The sequence below is a fragment of the Typopeltis vanoorti genome, chromosome 14, assembly GCF_054136105.1.
Source record: "Typopeltis vanoorti isolate ZY-2024b chromosome 14, IOZ_Tvanoo_1.0, whole genome shotgun sequence".
Taxonomy (NCBI): Eukaryota; Metazoa; Arthropoda; class Arachnida; order Uropygi; family Thelyphonidae; genus Typopeltis; species Typopeltis vanoorti.
The window spans coordinates 93722842-93743565 of NC_143562.1; the positions used below are offsets into that span (position 1 = coordinate 93722842).

The 20724-nt window shown below is 35.4% G+C and overlaps 1 protein-coding gene across 3 annotated transcripts in view; it reads right to left on the reverse strand.

Annotated features, from left to right (window-relative positions):
• LOC150099769 (protein BCCIP homolog) overlaps positions 1–19967 on the reverse strand; it is a 100371-nt gene extending 80404 nt beyond the window's left edge. The window contains exons 1-2 of one of the 3 annotated variants that reach the window (XM_090403323.1): positions 19764–19967; positions 800–908 (exon numbers count right to left, since the gene is read on the reverse strand). In XM_090403323.1, coding sequence (XP_090259449.1) covers positions 800–889 — 90 coding nt within the window. In that variant the 5' untranslated portion in view covers positions 890–908; positions 19764–19967. Of the gene's footprint in view, positions 1–799; positions 909–12019; positions 12135–19731 lie in introns of those variants that run through there. The other 2 variants (XM_090403324.1, XM_090403325.1) reach the window with 2 other exon arrangements.
• Between the last annotated feature and the right edge of the window lie 757 nt (positions 19968–20724).

Consider the following 20724-nt stretch of genomic DNA (forward strand, 5'->3'; position numbering starts at 1 on the left):
CTATTTTAGCATATAATACTCCTTCTTCATGATGCTCTATGATTTCAAATTTTTGTTCTAGCGTTAACCATTTACATTTGTTAGGTTCACAAGCTCCGAGCGGTTAGCCGAGTGGACATATGCTTCGCAACCGCATGCCTGGGAAAGCAATGTCCTGAGCTCGATTCCCATCACCGACGTGAGGAGCTTAAGGATCTTTCTCAGACATAGCCAAGTAAGCCGGTCTTGGGCGTGGACATCAGGGTTTTTCCTCCCACAAGCAGGCAAACTGGCTCAGTGAACACACACAGCTACAGACATAGGACACACCGGGAGGCATAGGGCTAGCAACCTTATCCTCGGGACGGGTACGGCTTAAAATAGCTCCGTAACAGGCCACTAGGCCCAATATCTGAAGGGAAAAAGAAGGTTCACAAGCTTAGTTGCATTTCCTCTTCCCACTAATAATTGCATATAAAAGGGAACTCATATGTAATATAAAATATTTTTTTTAAAATTTATGTATGCATGCATCGATACAGCTATTACTCCAGCATGCTAAATCACTATGGTATGGTTTTAGTAAAGTTGGAATATTAGCAATGCAGTACAGTACCATACTACTATTAAAATCATTTAATATTGTTAAAAATTATAAACTGCGCTATAGTGAAATCTGCGCTGTTCAAAACCACACCATGCAAGGTAGTACTGTACTTCGTAAATACTGTAATTAGATTATTTGACTATATGTAGATATATTGTGTTGAACTTGTGGAAAATTTTGCATGAGGATAATTACTACACAGCAATAACTGACCTTGCTCTTTTCTGAACTGTCGTGTGAATCTGAAGAATTAGAGATTTCATCATTTGCTACTGCTGTTTTCTTTCTTTTACTTACATCCATGTTGTCAGTATGTGCATATCTGGAAGAGACAATCTATATATTAATTAAAATCCATGGAATTCAATATAAAGATCGTCATGTCTGATTATGTTACTCCATATAATATAATCATTTTAAAGTAAATGCATTTAGCATTAAAATACAGTTAAATACTATTAGACAAAAGCTTTTTAAGTAACAGGAGTGGTATAATCATCCAATTTGTTCAATTTGAAATTTAAAAGTACACTGTGTGATGCAGTTAGTCTGATAACTGCATTTCTACATTCTTACTTATTACCACCAGACCTTTATGAAGTCCAAAGACTCATCACATCTTTACCATTAAATCAACACTCATTCAATTCAATGCTCACACACTAAAAACTTAGATGCTATATAATCAGCTAATTAAAAAAGTTAAGACCTATTGCCCTTGACCTTTCATAGCCTACAATATATTGGTTTTCTTTCCCTGGCTAATAGAAAACTCATTTGTCCTTCCTAGCTCGATCATATCTATTGATAAACCTTTTTCCTTTCTCAAGTCTTAGAAGTATAAAACTCGAGATCAAAAATCCTCACTCTATAACCTGAGAAATTAAATGCCAAAGTAATAAATTTAAAAATTTTTTTAATTGGTCTCATAAACGAGAAGTTGAAAAGCCTTTATGCAAATCTGTATCTCATGTAGAGTGCAGGTGAGGCATGAGAAAAAAATTTCTTGAGGAAATGCAAGTTGTAGTTGTTTGTTTAGGAATACTTAATGAGGAAGGCTTCCAGAGGACAGAGGCAGATGGAATAAATGAGGAAGAGGAGATGAAGGTTTGATGCATTTTGTAATTATGTAATCATATCCCCCTTTTTCTCCTACCAACCAACTTCTGCAATCCACACACACCCTCAATCCATCATCAAAGGGTACATTCCACAGACCACTCGCCATCTTGGTCACCCGCCTCTGAATCTTCTCCACTGCTTCTTCATCTCCAAGAAACCAGACCTGAGCACAATAATCCAGATGTGGATGTATTAAGGTCTTATAAAGAGGAATATCTACTTGTTAGTGTGTTCTTCAATAGCCAAATAATATTATGGGCTAATTTTCTGTCCACCACCCCCTAAATCTCTAGCTTCATCTGTTTCCTGGAGCACAATTACATCAATGTGATATATATACTTAGTAATTTACTTATCCCAAAATGCATAATCTTACATTTCTCGACATTAAACTGACATCCATTATCTTTTGCACACTGACAGCCTATTTAAATCGTCCTGCAAGTTCTCCACATCAGCTTAACTATTACTCTACCTAATTTTGCATAATCAGCAAACAGAATATTTCCTTTCAGGTTATTTCCAATATCATTTATTTACAAATTAAACAATAGTGATTCCAGCACTGAACCTTGCAGCACACCTGTCACCTGTTTTTGCCTTCATTCTACCCCTACATATAACCACTTTTTGATATCTATCCAGTAGCCACCCTCTTATTCCGTTAACCAGTGCCACATCCAACTCCATTTGTTCTAATTTGTTTAACAGAGTTCCAAGTGGTGTTCTGTCAAATACCTTTGCAAAATCCAGCCTAATCATCGTGTAACCATTTCCTTTATCCTTACTCAATTATAAATAGTAAATTACTAAGGCATGACTGACCCTTCACAAAGTTGTGTTGCTCCTCAGACAGTATCATATTTTTATTCACCCATTCTTGAATTTTCTTTGAGACTAAATTTTCCAATACTTTTACTGCCACACGTGAGCTACTGACTGGTCTATAATATGCTATGCACTCTTAGAGCTTCCTTTATGCAAGGGAATTATTTTGTCCTCTTTCCACTTCCTAATTACATTAAGAAAAATAAAGTATTGATATATGACACATTTTGTGATGAATATCTCATCAAATCAGAGTGGAAACAAAAAAAAAAGTTTTACCCGAAGCAATAGCACAACGACAACAGACATTACAGAGTGCTTTCATCATCATCAAATTCCTGCCATGTACCCTCAAGGGGTGTGAAGGATATGATAGTACTACATGAAAAATTTACATCATTACTAACTTCCTATCTACAATTTTCCTCCAAATCAGTCTGTTACTTGTCAAGACTCCAACATTATCAGATCTAATATTTCTATCGTCTAAGGCACTTTGTACCGTATCAATTCACCTATATCTTGGTCTTCCTATGGATCGTTTTGCTGCTAATCTGGCAGAGAACACTTGTTTTGCTAATCTTTCCTTGCCCATTCTGTTTAAGTGACCATACCACCTGAGATTAGCTCTGCTAACGCATTCCTGGATGCTGACAATGTCAAGTTCTCTCTTAATATTTTCGTTTTTAATATGTTATTGCCATTTATGCCATCTGTTCATGCCTCTAATCTTTCTCAAAACTCTCATATCTGCGGCTTCTAGTCTTTGGTCAAATGTTTTACTTCTGACCCAGTTTTCAGATCCATAAGTTAAAACTGATTTGAACAGTGTCTTGTAAACAGCTAATTTAGTGTTCCGACTAATTTCTCTCTTATTCCATATGAATTTATTCAATTGACTTCTTACAATACCAGCTTTGTTGATTCTGTTGTCTATTTCTATATTTAATTTGCCATCTTCACTAAAAATCGTGCCTAAGTAGCTGAAATGTTTTACTTGTTCCACAGGTTCTACATTCACAACACAGTTGACATTTTCAATGATTCTGCCTATTTTCATTGTCTTTGTCTTTTTAATGCTGATCTTCATACCATATCTATTACAACAGTTATTCAATTTAGTCAGGGAATCTTGCAAACTGGTAACGGATTTTTTATCAGTATAACATTGTCTGCATAAAGCAAAGAGATGACATTAACATCTCCAATTCTGATATCATGTTTAATACCACTTTCCTTCATAATGTGATTCATATAGATAATGAATAACAGAGGGGATAATGTACATCCTTGTCTCACACCAGATTTAACATTAAACCATCTTCCTGTACTTCCTTCAATTCTAACTACAGACTTACAACTCAAATAAAGACCAAGTATTGCTTGATATAATGCCCCATTGACACCATATAACTGTAGCGTATTGAATAGCTTCTCTATTGGCACCTTGTCATATGCCTTTTCCAGATCGATAAAGCATAAATACAGATCTTTGTTTCCCATGCTTTCTCAACTATTTGTCGTAAAGTGAATATCTGATCCTGACAGCCTCTATTTGGCCTGAATCCAGCTTGTTCTTCACCAAGCTTTTCTTCCACAATTCTTCTCAACCATTTCTCAAATTTACTTGCATAGATCTTGCCAGGAACACTCAGTAGGGAAATACCTCTGTAATTCTCACATTCAGTTTTATTTTCCTTTTTATATATGGGTACTATGAGAGCTCTACTTCAATCATCGGGAATTTGTCCCTCTGTCCAGGCTTTCTGAACTATGCAGTGCTGCCACTGTAAGACTTTTATAGCACCATACTTCAGCATTTCTGGTCGAATATCATCTACTCCTGCTGCCTTTCCACATTTCAAACCTTTGATGGCTTTTTCTACTTCAAGTATGGATATGTATTCCTGACTGTATGCCTGTTGAGTGTTTTTTTACCACTGTGCTCACTGCTTGTTTCATTTAGCAATTTTTCGAAGTAATTACTCCATACTTCAAGGATATCTTTTTCTCCCGTTTTCATGTTACTTATCATTAGGGATAAAAGTGCTTCTTCAACAACATCCAGAATATCTTACCACCTTCTTGATATTTATTTTCTATATTCTTGCCAAAGTCCTCCTATGACTTTTGTTTAGCTAGTTTTACACAGTGTTTCGCTTTCTTACATTTGTCTCTGTATTCTCTAAGAGCAAAAGCTGCCTTATTTGCCTAGAACTTTTGATATTCTTTCTTCTTTTCCTTCACTGCCTCTTTAACTTCCTGTGTCCATCATGGAGTTCTGATTTTTCTATCCTTGCAGACTATCTCACCACATGCCTCTCTGGCTGAATCAATCAGGATTTTCTTCAAGACTTGCCACTGAATCTCCAAGGTTTGGTTCTTGTTCTCAAACTCTTTCATTTTTTCTTCAATAATCTTCATGTATTTTAGTCTACAGTTCACATCCGAGAGCTGCTCAACTTTTATTAGCTTTAAACCTTTTTTACATGTTATTCTTTTCAATAGTGCTTTCTTATCACTGCTAACTATATTATCATGTGGCTCACCAGAGAATGGTAAAAAGAAAGCATACTAATGTCTGCTGTTATTCCATCTTGTTTCAGGTCTGTCATCACATGACTCTGAAGATGTTATGAGATACATGTCATGAAATACGTGTCACGTATAAATTATAAGCTATACATACATAAAGGAAACATTTAATATAAAACAAGTATGTATAGCTTATAATTTATACGTATAGTAAGCTCATCATTCTGATGATATATCATGTGACAGGTTTTTTTGGTACTTTGTTCATTGTTTTAGTTGAAACACTGTTCAAATGGCAGTGTAAAAAATCCCCCTAACATTTTTTTTTTATTATGTTTGGTTTTTACAGAATTGCAAATAATTATTAATATGAAAATCTTATTTTTCATTGAAATTTTATTTATATAAATTAATGTATATTATATTATATTGTATAAAATATAATATAATAATATATTATATTTTATTTAACATTTCTCAATGCTTAGTTACTACTGTTGCTATAAATTACAAGGGAGAGGCTGAAAAAGTTCTGATAAACACCTAGAACAAAAATTACTGGTTTGTGCAACAAGGGAAAGACTTTCTTCTCAGAGAACTGCAAATGATGCAGCAGGGTTGCAACAAGTGTATAACACTTCATTGGTAATAAGCAGAATAATGTGTAAGTTACATGGTTCTACCATAAATTCCTTCATGGTGATTATCACAACTTTTCGGCACACCCTCCTACTACTACTTACATTGATGAAGACTGTAAACTAAAGTTATAATATCGAAATAACTCCGCTTACTTTGATAACATCATTCTCATAAAACTGAAGAAATTGTATGTACTCCTGTCTTATTATAAATTTTTCTTTTGTTACATATTTCAGAAATGTATATTCACTGTAAATGGCTGTGTCCAATGTACTACTTTACCTTCATCATGTAGTGAAAGCTCACAGTATGTGAAATGACAAGGTATCAAACAGAAGTTGACTTGATATGTGCTAGAGAAAGAGTAATTTAGTGAGAATAATTACATGCTCTAATAGCTACAAACAATACTTCTTCATTAAGTAGCAGCAAACTGATGATCTAGCAAAATACATAATTGTGGATGTTCTATAGGGAAACACAATTCCACCACAAAAGCTGAGTTGGTTAAGATGAGGCAAAAGATGAAATGGATGCAGAGTGAAATGAAGAGAATTCAAGATATACACAGAAGAGTGAAGAAGATGAAAACGAATGATGTTGGTATGAAAGAGGTAAAGAAAGACCTGCGAGTGGCATTGTATGGGGATTCGATTATTAGGGTGTGGTAAACAAGAAGATGCACAAGGTTTGTTTTCTGAGGTAAAATGAAAAGAGTAATTGAGGTATTGGATATGAGGAGTAAGTGAGCAAAAGATTTGGTAGTAATAGGGACAAATTACTTGATTGGGAACAAGGAACACAAGATTGAATATCAGGAACTTTTTGAGAACAATAAAAGTGTGATAGGAAAGGTAGTCAGTGTATGTTGCCCAGGTATGACAGTAATGAAATGAGATAGACAGTGAAGATTGTGAATGATATGTTAGCAGAAATGTGTGAGGAGAAAGGAGTACAGTTTGTTAATATGTGGAATGAGTTTGAATGACAAAATGAACTGTACAAGAGTAATGGACTTCATTTGAATGGCTTTGATGAGAGTCATTTGGAGAAACTGCTGCTGGAAGATTCATTCACTGCACTGAGAAATCAGTGCAGTGAATGAATCTGATAAAGTAAGAAGCAATGAGAAAGAGTGAGAGAATAAGGAGAGATAGAAGTGGTGGTTATAAATGAGAAGTGGGTGACATTAATTATAGAGAATGAGAGAACAAGTGTGCAAGACAAACAGGGATGCTCAGGGTGGACAGGGAAACACAGCATGAGAAAGGTTGATGCTCTAAGAGGATGTGAATGCATGTGTAGACAAAAAGGGACTGGGATGAGCTGGAATCAAGAGAAAACAATTGGATTTGAATAAGGTTCTAAGATGAATAAGGAGAAAAAGAAATGGCTCAAGATAAGTATGGAGATGTCACATCTAATAAGTGATATTTTGTTACAGATCCAGGAATGACCTGTCATGTTTGTACCCAAATGCTGAAAACAAGGCAAATGAAATGGTTGCATTAATTGAACTGTTCACCCAAAAATTGTTGGAACAAGTGAGATTACTACCACTCCTCATCCAACCAAACATGGTTGGATGAGGATGACATCGTGACAGGAATAGAGATGGAAGGGTATAATGTGTTTTGTGAAGACAGAAAAGATATAAAGGGAGGGGAGGGTGTAATGCTATTGATGATAGAAAGAGAGTTATGTCCATACAAGGTAGAGATGCAAGAGGAAAACAGTGGCAGTGGTTTTGAGGCAGTATAGTATGAGATAGAGATGAATAGAATGAAACACTTCACTGGATGTTGCTATAGATCTGGTAATGTGAAGAGTAATAAACCAGGAAATGTATAAGCAAATTAGCCAAGCAAATGGGAAAAGAGTGATCAAGGGTTATGGATAATTTTAATTAGGGCAATATAGATTAGGATGATGAGATAGGAACCGTAAGTAAAGAAAATGAGTTTGAGTTTTTTAGCAACAACTATCCCAAGCAGTATGTAACAGAAGGCACATGATTGAATCTTGAATTTGATCATCAGTGGGTGTTATTATAAATGAGATGTATAATCACCCTTCAGTTGGTGAGAATGACCATGAAATGATTATCAAGGACTTCTGAGGAAAGGGTACATGTGAAATCAACAGTGAGAACTTCTGAGGAAAAGGTATATGTCAAACAAGGCTGGTGATTATAAGAAGCTCAGGAGACAGTTTGCAGTTGTAGCATAGAATGAGGAGTTAGCCAGAAAGGAGATCAATGCTGTTTAGATGATATTCAAGAACTATCTAGTAGAATAGTTCTTGAATTATTCTACATTCTATAGTTCATTAATTATATTATTCTATAGTTCATTAATCCATTTCACATAGATGTGAAATGGATTAATGAAGAGATTAAGCATACGATACAGAGGAAAAAGGCATTATGGAGGCAACATAAGAGGAGTGGTAATAATCAATTCCATGAGGATTACAAAGAACAGGCAAGGAGGGTGACTTGGTTGGCAAGAATAGCAAAAGTTCAGTATGAGCAGAAGTCAGCTAATGAAGCCAAAAAAAAAAAAAAATCCTACAGTTCTTTCAATATGTAGCCAAAAGAAGAAGAAAAAAAAAAAGGATTATGGAAGGATGACACTGAGTGCAAAAAATGGTATAAGAACAACTGCCGCAGAGGATATAGTTGAGATATTTAATGAGTAGTTCATAAAGGTCTTTCATTCTTGTGAATGTATCATGGAGAGTTTTAGAACAGTTGATGATGATGAGGAGGAGAGACTGACTAAGTGATCAGAGGTATATGGGGAATTGAGAAAACTTGAGGTTAATAAGGCTGTGAGACTTGATAATATATCACCACCTATTTTGAAGGAATGTGCCAGCAAAAACCAAAAATATAACAAACAAATGAAATACAGAAAAGAAAACTAAAACAAATGACAGTTCTTGTAGGTATAAACAATTTAGCTAGCAATAAATATAGCACGAGAAACAATATGGAAGGATTGCTGAAAGAAGTGAGAAAGAGGAGTGAGAGAGTGAAAAACTGTTAGTCTATTACCAAGACATGAGGGTAGTGAATTAAGAAGAGCTATGATGACAAATAACGATGCATAGGTTGTGAAGGAGGAATATGAAAGTGAGTTTTTGGATGTGTGGAGTGAGTTTATATAAGAGGGAGAGCCTGCAATTGAATGTATTTGGTATCAGGGTTTTGGAGAAATTTTTACTGGTATGAGACCTAATATGGAGTCAGGGAAACTATATCATAATGGGAATAATGGTCAGAAACTATGCATAAGTGTGTTATGCAGCTCTGTTAATGATATGAATGTGCCTTATCATGGAAGTGATTATGACAAAGGGATGATTGCTCATCTGGTTCTAATTTATTAAGTATGTGCAAGGATATGTGTAAAAGTAAAACATCAGATATGAACAGATATCTGAGAGTAATCCAACTAGGCCTGCAGACTACAGAAGAGAGTATACAAAAAAATCCTGGAGGTAGCCGCCATAGTGCAATTGGAAGAATAGCTGAACATTATGCCCTTCAGGAAAAGATCTCGGTTTGATTCTCGTCATGACAGGGGAGAATCCTTATGTGGGCTTTTTCAGTTGAAGGTGAGTTAGTCGATCTCATATGGTGGTAGCATGTTTTTTTCTCCTGGAAACTTGGGTTTTTCATCCTGCATACAGACAAATTGGCCTACAAAACATAGCAATTTACAGACAAAAAATACTTTGTTGGTGATGAGTGACAGATGGCATTGATGGTAGTAGTGTTGTAGTTGGAGAATTAAGTAGTAGTAGTGGAGAGGATGAGATGTTTAGCGAAGTAGAGTGCCCTCCCACGATGAATCCTTGGAGTCACATAATATTTTAACATACATTTGACATTGAAATACTAATGGATCTTCAATATACACTATTTCCATATAATTTACTTTGCCAAAATGAAGCTGTATGGCTCTTTCTTTTGATAATTATTATTATGCACTGACTGAGAGTTTGCTTATGAAACATAACTCTCTGACATCATTCTTGCTCTCTTAAGGTTTCTGTCTGGTCTCTGAAGAGAACCACCCAGTTCAAAACAGCTGTCAAGCAGTGAAACCTTTAGCAAATGCAGTAATAAAAGGCAAATATATGGACACTTGGGCGACATTCATGTATTTTAAGTGGTGCAAGCTAAGGCAACTCCAATGGCGAAGATTGTATTCTCATAAGCTCTCTGGTCAAAAATTCAAAACTTTTGGCTTTGAAATAATGTTGGATCTAAAATATCCACTATTTCTATACAAAGGAGTAGAGTTTGTTGCCTTGATGAATACGCTGGGTCTCTGACTATAGGCATTAGTGAGACCTAGCTTCCTCAGAAGCACATATGCTAACTGGTACTGAGTATAAAGGGTACAGCATTTTTTAGGAAAGGCAGACAAGATAGGAGAAGAGAGAGAGCATGGTGCCAATGATCTGTATTCAGTTAGGGTAGAATGCTATGACTGCAATACTAGTAACAATTTTCCATAAAGCAGTGGGTTAAAGATATATGGTGTGATGCAAATTTTAACAAGATCAAATACATAGTGAGGCATTGTTGATCCACCAAATCAACCTGATGGGTGACTTTAATTATCTGAACATGAACTGGGTAGGGGTGATATCTCATGAAAAGAATGAAACTTATTAAGCTGTGCCAAGACAACTTCTTCAAGCAGCATGTGGAAGAAAAAACTAAGTCAAAGTGTTAGATCTGATCACAGTGTCCGAGAATTTTGTTATGCCTCTAATTGGTGACAGTGATCATGACTGACTTGAGAAGTGGCTAAATATATGGATCTTCCATTCAGAAAAGTTTATATGCTAAACTACAAAACAGGAAATTATGACCAACTGAGAAGTATACTAGAAGAAAATATTTAAAGGATGCAATATCGGAATATGTCAGAATCTGAAGAATCAACAGGGCAGAAAAATGGAAGTGCAATCTTAATAAGCAAGATTTTCTGAAGGAAGAAATTATGTGGAAGGATACTATTTAGGAAAATTAAAGCTGGAAACTTAAGATTTTAACAAGATCAAATACATAGTGAGGCACTGTTGATCCACCAAATCAACCTGATGGGCGACAGCTAATAAACTTATGTAAAATAAATTTATTAGCTGTTAAATTTTTGCCTAGACATCATAGGCATTTTTAGTACATTGATACAAAAACACAAGATAAAATAACAATAAAATAATCGTTTTCAAAAAGCACCACATCAGCTGTCCCACATATCAAGTTTCTTAATACTTGCCTGTGTTATTATCATCATTTACTGGAAAATCTACTTTTCACATCAAGAACTTCCTAAATTTTAAAACAAAAGTTTGTAATATACATTTAGAACCTTTGGAGATTTTAGTCTTGATATAGTATCTCTTTTCACAAACACTATTAATTTATGGATAATTACAAGGATAATTATGGATAACGACAAGGCTATCATAGTAGACAGACAAGACAATGAAACAACGCTTAGAATATCAGAAACAATAGCCATAAAATGTGACGCGAACTCTATCAACGTCCACAGGCCCTACATAATCTCCCAAAAGCGGTAACACAAACACTTCAAAAGCAGAAGCACTTACCTGACCTGACATAGCATCCACTTCCTCCATGTGTTCAGATGACGACCAAGCATAGTTGAAACGGACCGCACCCCGTCAACCCCCCTCTAAAAATCAGTTGCTGTTTTCAACCCCTTCACCCTTTCCCACCCTATATAAATATAAAAAATGCTCTGCCCATCCCTAATAATATAATATATATGTATATATATATTATTCAAAAAACCCAGGTTTTTTCCATTTCTATTTAATTCTCCCACATTGCCTACCCCCCCCCCCCCCCCAAAAGTAGTTTGGACATCGCAGAAAGAAGAAAAGCCACAACACCCAGAAAAAGGTATGTGTAAATTTCTCTTCCTTTATGCTACATATATTTATTGGTAAATATACACCTACAATGCCCTAAGAATCTGTGAGTAAAAAAGCCAATGACATTTAAACAGGGACACTCCTAAACAGAAGCAGGCAAAATAGCCATAAATATAATACTATTAATTTACTTAAACAAGATTTTCCTACTGATAACATCTAACTTTTTGACTTTGTAAAACATTCTGGTTATTTCAGTGTAAAAACAAATTATTACCAACAACTTGAAAGAATAGCCATGGATAGTAATATCTCTCCTGCCCTTGCCAATTACATTGAGCATTTTAATCATCTCCTTAAAGGCATTTCTCATACACTTACCATATGGTACAGTTATGTCGATGATAAATTTGCAATATGGAGAGGTCCATCATCAGATTTAGAACTATTCGTTTCAAAAATAAATATGATTCATCTGGGAATTCAGTTTACTTTACTATAAGAAAAAAAAATCAATTAGCTTAAAAAAAAATATATATATATAAATATATATATATATATATATATTTTTTTTTTTTAATTCTTCATCAACCAAATGGTAGTTGACAATTTTCTGTTTTTATAAAAGAAACTCGATTGTTATATTCATGCTAATTCTCATCATCATTCCAGTCAGAAGAATGGAGCCATTAAAATCTTGTTACATTGTGCTCATAATATCTGTTCTACTGAAGACCTTCTACAACAAGAATCGAATTATAACAAATCTGCTTTTATGAAAAATGGCTTTAATGAATCTTTTATGAGCCTTTAACAGCTTTAGACAACCAGTCTTTAAGATCTCCTGAAGAGATCACTTGTATTCTACTCCCTTATATTAAAGGGATTTCTGAACACTAAGCTAAAGTTCTAAACCTCTTAATATTGTAGTATCCTGTTTTTCCTGTCAGGAAGATTTCTATCTTCCTCTATTTTTTCCCTCCTAATGACAAGCTTTCTCCACTCGATCTTCCAGGTGTCTACCAGATCCCATGCTCCTGTGGTTTGTCTTACTTTGGAAGATCTGCAGCCATCTATTGTGAAGAACATAAATTTTACATACAGTACTATGAACCAAAACAGTATGGTCTAGCAGAAAATGCCATCTTGAGTAAACAGTTTTCTAAAAGAAAACAAAACTTTTGCATAGAAGTAAATTCTTTATCGAGTGCTTACAAAGTGAGCAAGAGAGAGCGCTGTGAGACCTTTATATAAGAGATCTGATGGCTTTCAGTTAATCCCTTTGATGGAAAATATATAATTTTTATGCACAATCATGATTATTATATTATCGTAATTTTTTTAAAAAAATAATTGGAATTCTACTGACAGTCTGTTGTACTATTAAAGCAATAGTGATGCATTTTGAAAATCATTCTTTCAATGTAATTTTATATTGTGTTCCATTATCAGTGTACTGAAGATGATTATGTATATATAAACGAAAATTTTACAGCTAATAAATGAAGTTTAAGTTTCTGTCTTTAATTTTTCTAAGTATGTTAACTTAGGTACCTATATTAAAGAAGGAATACTATGTGCATAAGGATGATGTCAGTTACATAAATATAATGTGCTGGCCAAAAGATTTTGAGCATTGTACGGTAAGCTAAGAATGAGCATGAAATGAAACTGGCTCTGAAAGCTAAAGACAACCCAAAGGAATTCTACTATTATTCTGCAAGTAAAAGAAATTATTATTGCATCCTCCATGGAGTCAGCAGATATGTTGTCAGCTGAATGAACTTCCCACAATGAGTCTTAGTTCAAATTCTTCAAATACTGAACCTTAAAATCCTTAACACTTATTCTAGTAATATGTTCCATTCATCCACAATTCTCCATATAAATAATTTACTCCTTGCACTCTTCTTAACCACTCTTACACAACTTCTACAGATGGTATCTGGTTCTTCCCCTCTCACCTACTCTTTTTATAATCTCTTTTCCTCTTACCTACCAAACTGTAATTAACGTTCCTTTAACCCCTCTCTCTCTCTCCATAGCCAACATTCCAGTCTTCATATTGTCTTAGTCACTTGTCTCTGGACCTTCTCCAATGTTTCCACTTCACAATGAAAACTAGGTGACCAAAATCTGAGTACAAGCCCAAATGTTGTCTGACCAGTGCTTTATACAGTGGTACAACTACCTCCTTACACCTACATGCCTGTGTATTTCTAGTGGCAATATGATGTGCAGTGTTTGCCTTCTAAACTTCAGTCCACTGGCAGAAGTTGAATCTCATCCACTTCCAACAGTAAAGTTCCATCAAATTAGCACATAGCCTTATATCTGTGTACTCCAAAATGCAATACCTTGCACCATTAAAACTACAGTCCAAGCTAAGAGTATTTTAGATTATAGATTACTGTTATACAATTATAACAGTAATCCTTATAATTCTCCTCAACTTTACATCAGCAAACAACTGAAGATCTGTGAATGAGATGATTAGGCATGGCCATTTGGTGCTGACATTTTGGCATCAGACTTTTAGGTGCAGGACAATTTAGTGCTAGAAAAAAAGATGTTTAATTGATTCATTAACATTCAAAGATAAAAAAATTAAATTTAAATTTTCATTACAACTGCAAAATAATTACAAGGTACAATTAAAGATTGGGAATCACTTAAAAATAATTTAACCTAGCTTTATTTAGTTCATTTGGTAATGAGCAAACCTCCTCAGGCACTTGACTGCATCTGTTTTAAAATCTAAGAACAATTCATGTATTATTCTTCTATCTGCATATCTATACTTTTAGATTTTGCAGTGGGTCATGCCCAGTCAGGAACCGTTCATAATATGCATATCTACTTTTCTGTATTTTACACAGTCCACCTATTGATTTCTATGGTGGAACATTTCATGCTAAATTTTTAATGCTCAGCTGCCTCTGCATGATTGTGTAGTTTTCCAATTTAATGTTCTATGATAAATGCTACAAATTTCTGGGAGAAACTAAACTTGTCTTCTATTCCTCATCTGTTTTGAACCAGTATATGTATCTTCAAACCAGTTGAGTAAACCTTGCAGTTCTTGTGCCAACTCGGTTGCTAGAGCATCCAGATATTCATCGATCTTGTTCAAAGTTACAAAGGCAAGGGCAATAATCATTATAGCTTTTAACATGAAATTTGGATTTGTTATATAGATTAGTGAAACTCAATGTAACTAGATGTTTTTGCATATTTTGGGCTAAATGAAAAAAGCAACCTTTTATTTGAACATCAAGGAATGAGTTCTTCACAGTACTGTGTGCAGCTTGTTTAAAATCACAGACAACTGAAGTCAGTCTCAAATTGGGTTCCACATCTTTCAATAATCAAACATTTTCGCATATGTGGAGCAGTGCGACACAAATTGGACAAAAGAGTACACAATGTAAAATAAACTATGTTTTTTTTCCCCCAAAAAAAATTACATAAATCTGAGAAAAGAGACTGGAAGCTAGACTGAAAGTGCATCAGCAAACCACATATCAGATGTCACTAAATGTTGGAGCTGACTTTTGGGACCTGGGGCTGACTATCACACAATAAAAAAATTTTCTTCCACACCTGGTTAAGGGATATATTTTGGCAGAACTAATTGTTGTAAATCAGTTGGATTGGTGGGGCATTCATCACTGAATTAAGCTTTCTACATACTATTTTTCTCAAAGCAGACATAATAGGAATGGCAACTAGACTAGCCTGGAATATATCTGTCAAACATTTATTAACAAGCATAGTCAGTGACTGACTCAAAAATCTCTGCTGCTGTCTTGTTTATATTAGTTCTGAGAAATGCAACCTCTATTTGTGAAACAGAAGCCTCATACAAATATTCATTCAACTCAGTTACCACCTATCCAGCTTCAGCAGAACTGCACGAACTTTTTTTGCTCACTATCAGCTTTGCTTGCATTGTCAAAGACAGAGGAATTAAGCTTTCCTTACTGCAGACATGCACTTCCTTACAGATGCCATTTTCAAAAAGCAGCAAGAACACAAACAAAATTACCATAAGAAACACTACTGAAGAACACTTGTATCCATTACAAAAAAAAAAAAAGCGAAGCCCAATTATAAGAAAAAAAAGTCATATTTAACTATATAAAACACTGTTTTCTTAGCACAGCTCAAATACGCTGCTACATTTACTTGGAACACTAGCAACTTTTTGCCATAACGAATATGTCATAATAAACATGAAAATAATGAATGTGAAAGAATACCTCTACTAAATGCAGAAAACACTGTTCATTTAATGAGTGCCTATTTTGAGAAGCACTATCAACCTGGTGTATGCGATGTTGAGCAAAATGCCACCTCATCAGTAGATGAAGAAACTCAGTGTATGAGTAGAAGGTATTAGAGCTGTTGCACAAACTGAATATTTGGCAATAATGACTGATGGGATACAATCACATGGGATATCCACACTGTATAATTTGAATCTCAGGGAAGATCCACAAGAGTGGAAAGAATGTATGATAATCCCATTGCACAAAGGTGGTAAAAAAAAGACTGATATGTTCAACTATCGACCTATCAACATCTCTCGAGTGATGGTAAAGATTTTGGAAAAGTTGATGAGGGCTCACATATATGAATGGGATGACAGTGAATTAATACTTGGCAAAGAAGAGGCATGGGGGTTTATTAAAGTTAACTCAACAAGTAACTGGACTCTACAAAGATTTAACAGGATACAACATGGAAGGCTACTGCATTAATTATACTTGCCAAAAAATTATATTCTTGTTCAATCTTTTATACAAGTGTATGTAAACAAGGTTTTCATGTGAAGCATCTTCATGACTTGGCTACTTGTATATAGGGGCTGCTGACTCTCAGCTATACTAGTATCTAATAAAGTAAAGCACAATTCCTTTCAGTTCAGAAAGATACTCAAATTAATATAGAAATTATATATTTTCCATATACAAATACCAAAAAAGAAATGTTCCACCTTATTATTAAAACAATCTGAGTCATAGATGCTGTAGAAATTTTCACTTGATTACAAAGCTAATGATATTTGCAAAGAAATATTTTTGTTTAACCAACCAAACGGCCAGATAAAACATAAAAAAGTAAACTCTGTATCCATCTTATTTCAATAGTGTCGAAATATATTAACTTCAATGGACACTTTGCATCCATGTAATTATTGATGTGCAAATATGTCAATTGTTTAATAAATCGAAAAAAAAGAGGGTTCAGAGAAGAGTGACCAAGTTGGTGAGTGATATAAAAAATGCTCCCTACATTGATAGATTGAGAGCTTGTGGATTGCAGAGATTGGTTGATAGGCGAAGAAGAGGGGATATGATAGAAACATTCAAATTACTAAAAGGTTTTTATAGGATTGATGCAGGGGAAATGTTTCAGCTGTGTGATAGTGATGGAAGAACAAGAGGTCATCTCTGGAAATTAAAGAAGAGTGTGGTTAACAAAGGTGTCAGAACAAGGTTTTTTGCCTGGAGGGTGGTGAATGAGTGGAATTCATTGCCTGACTTTGTTGTGAGCTCTTCATCTGTAAATGAATTCAAGAAGAGATATTACAGATATTGTTTTGCTAGCTTGGGTCTCCCGCGATGAGTCTACTGACTCCATGGAGATACCCGTAATAATAATAATAATAATAAAATCCTTTAGCCAAGTGTAAAGTTGCATGCAAAGTATTTTCTCAATTAACCTACACACACACACACACACACACACACACACACACACACACACACATATATATATATATATATATATATATACTTCTGGTTGTTTATACTGCTTTGCATTAAGGGAAAGGTAACTACCCAGAACAGTTCTGATCTTTATTGAGGAAGATCAAAGTCTATGTAAATTGATACAGCAAGATGTGCCTTAGAAGGCAGGCATACAAGATCTGATAATACTGGAGTCTTGACAGATAACAAATTAATTTTGAAACAAATTGTTGATAAAAAGTTAGTAATTATTATTATTACGAGACACCTCCAAGGAGTCCAAGGACTCATCGAGGGAGGCCCTAAACATCACATAAAGAACTATCCAACAGACTGACAACCTATTCCATTCATTCACTACTCTTGAAGCAAAACACCTAATTCTAACACCCTTGCTAACTACAAGCTTACTAAGTTTCCATGGATGGCCCCTAGTTCTCACACCACCAGACCTGACCTGAAAAATTTCTTTTGAATTAATCTTGTGAAAACCCCTCAGTAATTTCACAAGAAAACTCCTCAGTAAGCTCTCAATCATATCTTCCCTTTTCCACCTAACAACCAATGTATGTATCCACAAATCTTCAACTTGATCTTGTAAGGTTCATTCCACTCACCTGCTACTTTCTTGGTCACTAACCTCTGGATCCTCTTCACCACCTCTTCAGCAAGAAACCCTGGTGACAGATCTGCATGCACTAGTCAAGATGGGGTCTTATCAACACTCAATAAAGAGGAACAATAACCTGCTTGTCTCTGCTGGTCAAAGAATTCTTCAGTAACTAAGTAATCTGATGAGCTGCTTTAGCCACTTTTGCTGTGTCCCCCTAAACTTTAACTCCCTATCCACTAACACATCCAAGTCTCTAGCTTTGTCAATTTCCTGGAGTACAGTTCCACTAACATGGTATACAGCTGATAATATTCTCCCCCCAAAATGCATAACCTTACACTTGCCACATTAAACTGACATCCATTCTCCTTTGACCAGTCTGCCAATCTATGCAAATCATCCTGCAAAATTTTAACATTATCTGAATTAACTAATGAGCTACCAACTTTGCATCATCAGCAAATAACTGAACAGTTCCTTTCAGATCTTTTTCTATATCATTAATATACAAATTAAACGGTAGCAATTCAAGAATAGAACCGTGCAGCATGCCACTAGTTACAGGCCTTCTTTTGAACTCTACTCCTGAATAAACTACTCTCTGATATCTCCCCATCAACTACCCTCCTATCTATCTCACCAACCCTATATCCATCTCCATTTGCTGCAGTTTACTGATTAGAATTCCATGTGGTATCCTGCCAAAGGCCTTTGCAAAGTCCAGCAGTATCACTGTAAACCCATTAACTTTATCCAACTCAGCTGTGACTATTATAAAACGTGAGCAAGTTACTGAAGCATGACCTATTCTTCACAAAACCATGCTATCCCTCAATACAGTATCCCATTTCCATTTTCCATTCCTTATTTTGCTCTTGACCAACTTCTCCAATACTTTAATAACTCCCGATATGCTGACTGTTGGTAATTTGATACATCAGTCTTGGAGCCTTCTTTATGCAATGGAACTATTTTCCTCTCTTTACACCCCCTCAGAACCAACCTAGAGCTGAGACTCAGATTAAGCAATAAAACTCAAGCTGGTATACCTTCCAATTCCACAGATGCATTTACATTAAGGTTCTATAATATGTTATGCACTTCCACTTCATTTACCTCAGTTTCCATAATAAGCCTTTGGCTCTCTCTTTCCTGCAATATTACCACCTGGATGATATACTCTTGCAAAACATTTTTAAACAGATCTTTAATTAGATATTTATTATTATAGGCATTTTGTTATAACTGGTTCTGAAATAGACACCAGAAGGGAGTAAATGCTGCTGCTTTACCCCTTTTATTGCAACTAAATACGCGTGCAACCAAGAACATGTTTTAGTACATCATTCTCTCCCTCACTAACTAGGAAAGTCCATCTGTAATTACAAATTCCAGAGAACTGCAAGTCGATTTTTTTTAAACATTTGCGCCCTTACTAATAAGAAATTAAAATAGGTGCTTACCCTGACCGCATACAACATTCTTGTGCAACGTACCGAACAGTAAAAAATAAAATAAAGCTCAAAAGTAAATCTCACATCATCACATGCTGTTCTACATGTCAGCCATCCATCTTCTGATTAACAAGAGCTTTCCAAAATACAAATGTAAGGTTGAGACAGAGTGCTGGGGAAAAGATGTTTTAAGATTATATATATAATATATCAAAAATAAATTGGAAGTGGTAAGAACAGAGCAAAACATTATTATATTATTTTTCTTACATATTAACGAAAGCAATCAATGATACACGAACCTTTCCGGTTCGCACAGTCCACTAAAATCTGTTCACTTTTCAAAACCTCCTTTCAAAGCACTCTCTTAAGGCAGATCCCTCTGATATAAATCATGCGTGATTTATATCTCATAACGAGTTATCCTAGCACTGTAGTATAGAAACATTCATTATTAAATAAAACTTTCATTCTTCCTAAGACACCATCTTCGAAGTATATGTTTCAATCCCTGCCAAGAGGGGGCGATACCGCTAATGGATTCGGAAAGGCAAGAACATGTTTTTGGCATTATTATTATTATTATTATTATTATTATTATTATTATTATTATTATTATGTGACACCTCCAGGGAGTCCAATGACTCATCGAGGGAAAGTGTGTCAACAGCATCGAACGATTGTTCTCTCCTTTAAACTACTAATCGCGCTCAAACTTGCTTAACTTTTTTGTGAGCGATTAGAAGCAAAGGCTCTACCAATCGACCAGCCTTTCATTCATTCATGCATCTTCAAGGCCCATCATTCCTAATTGAGTTGTGGGGCAGCAGCTGCAAGAAAAACTTCCAATGGTCACGATCCTCCGCCAACAAGCTCAGGTGTTCTGGTGGGACTCCCAGACGTGTCCACCCAAGGTTTTGGATATAATCTATCCAGCGAGTCCTTGGCCTTCAACATGGCCTCCCACCCTCTGGCTTGGCAAAGAGGGCCCGCTGGGGGAGCCTCTCTTGTGGAATTCTGACCAGGTGTCCGTATCAACGTAACTGTGATCTCTCAACACGGAGAAGCAGCGGTTGAGTATGGAGGGTTCCCGAATTGCAGAGCTTCTGACTCTGTCGAGTCTTGTCAGCCCCGCAGGAACCTCATTTCAGCCGCTTGGATTCGGGTCCGCATTCTTTCGGTCATTACCCAACTCTCATGACTATAGGTGAGGATGGGGACATAGACTCCATCGAAGACAGCCAGCTTTGGTTTATAGCCTAA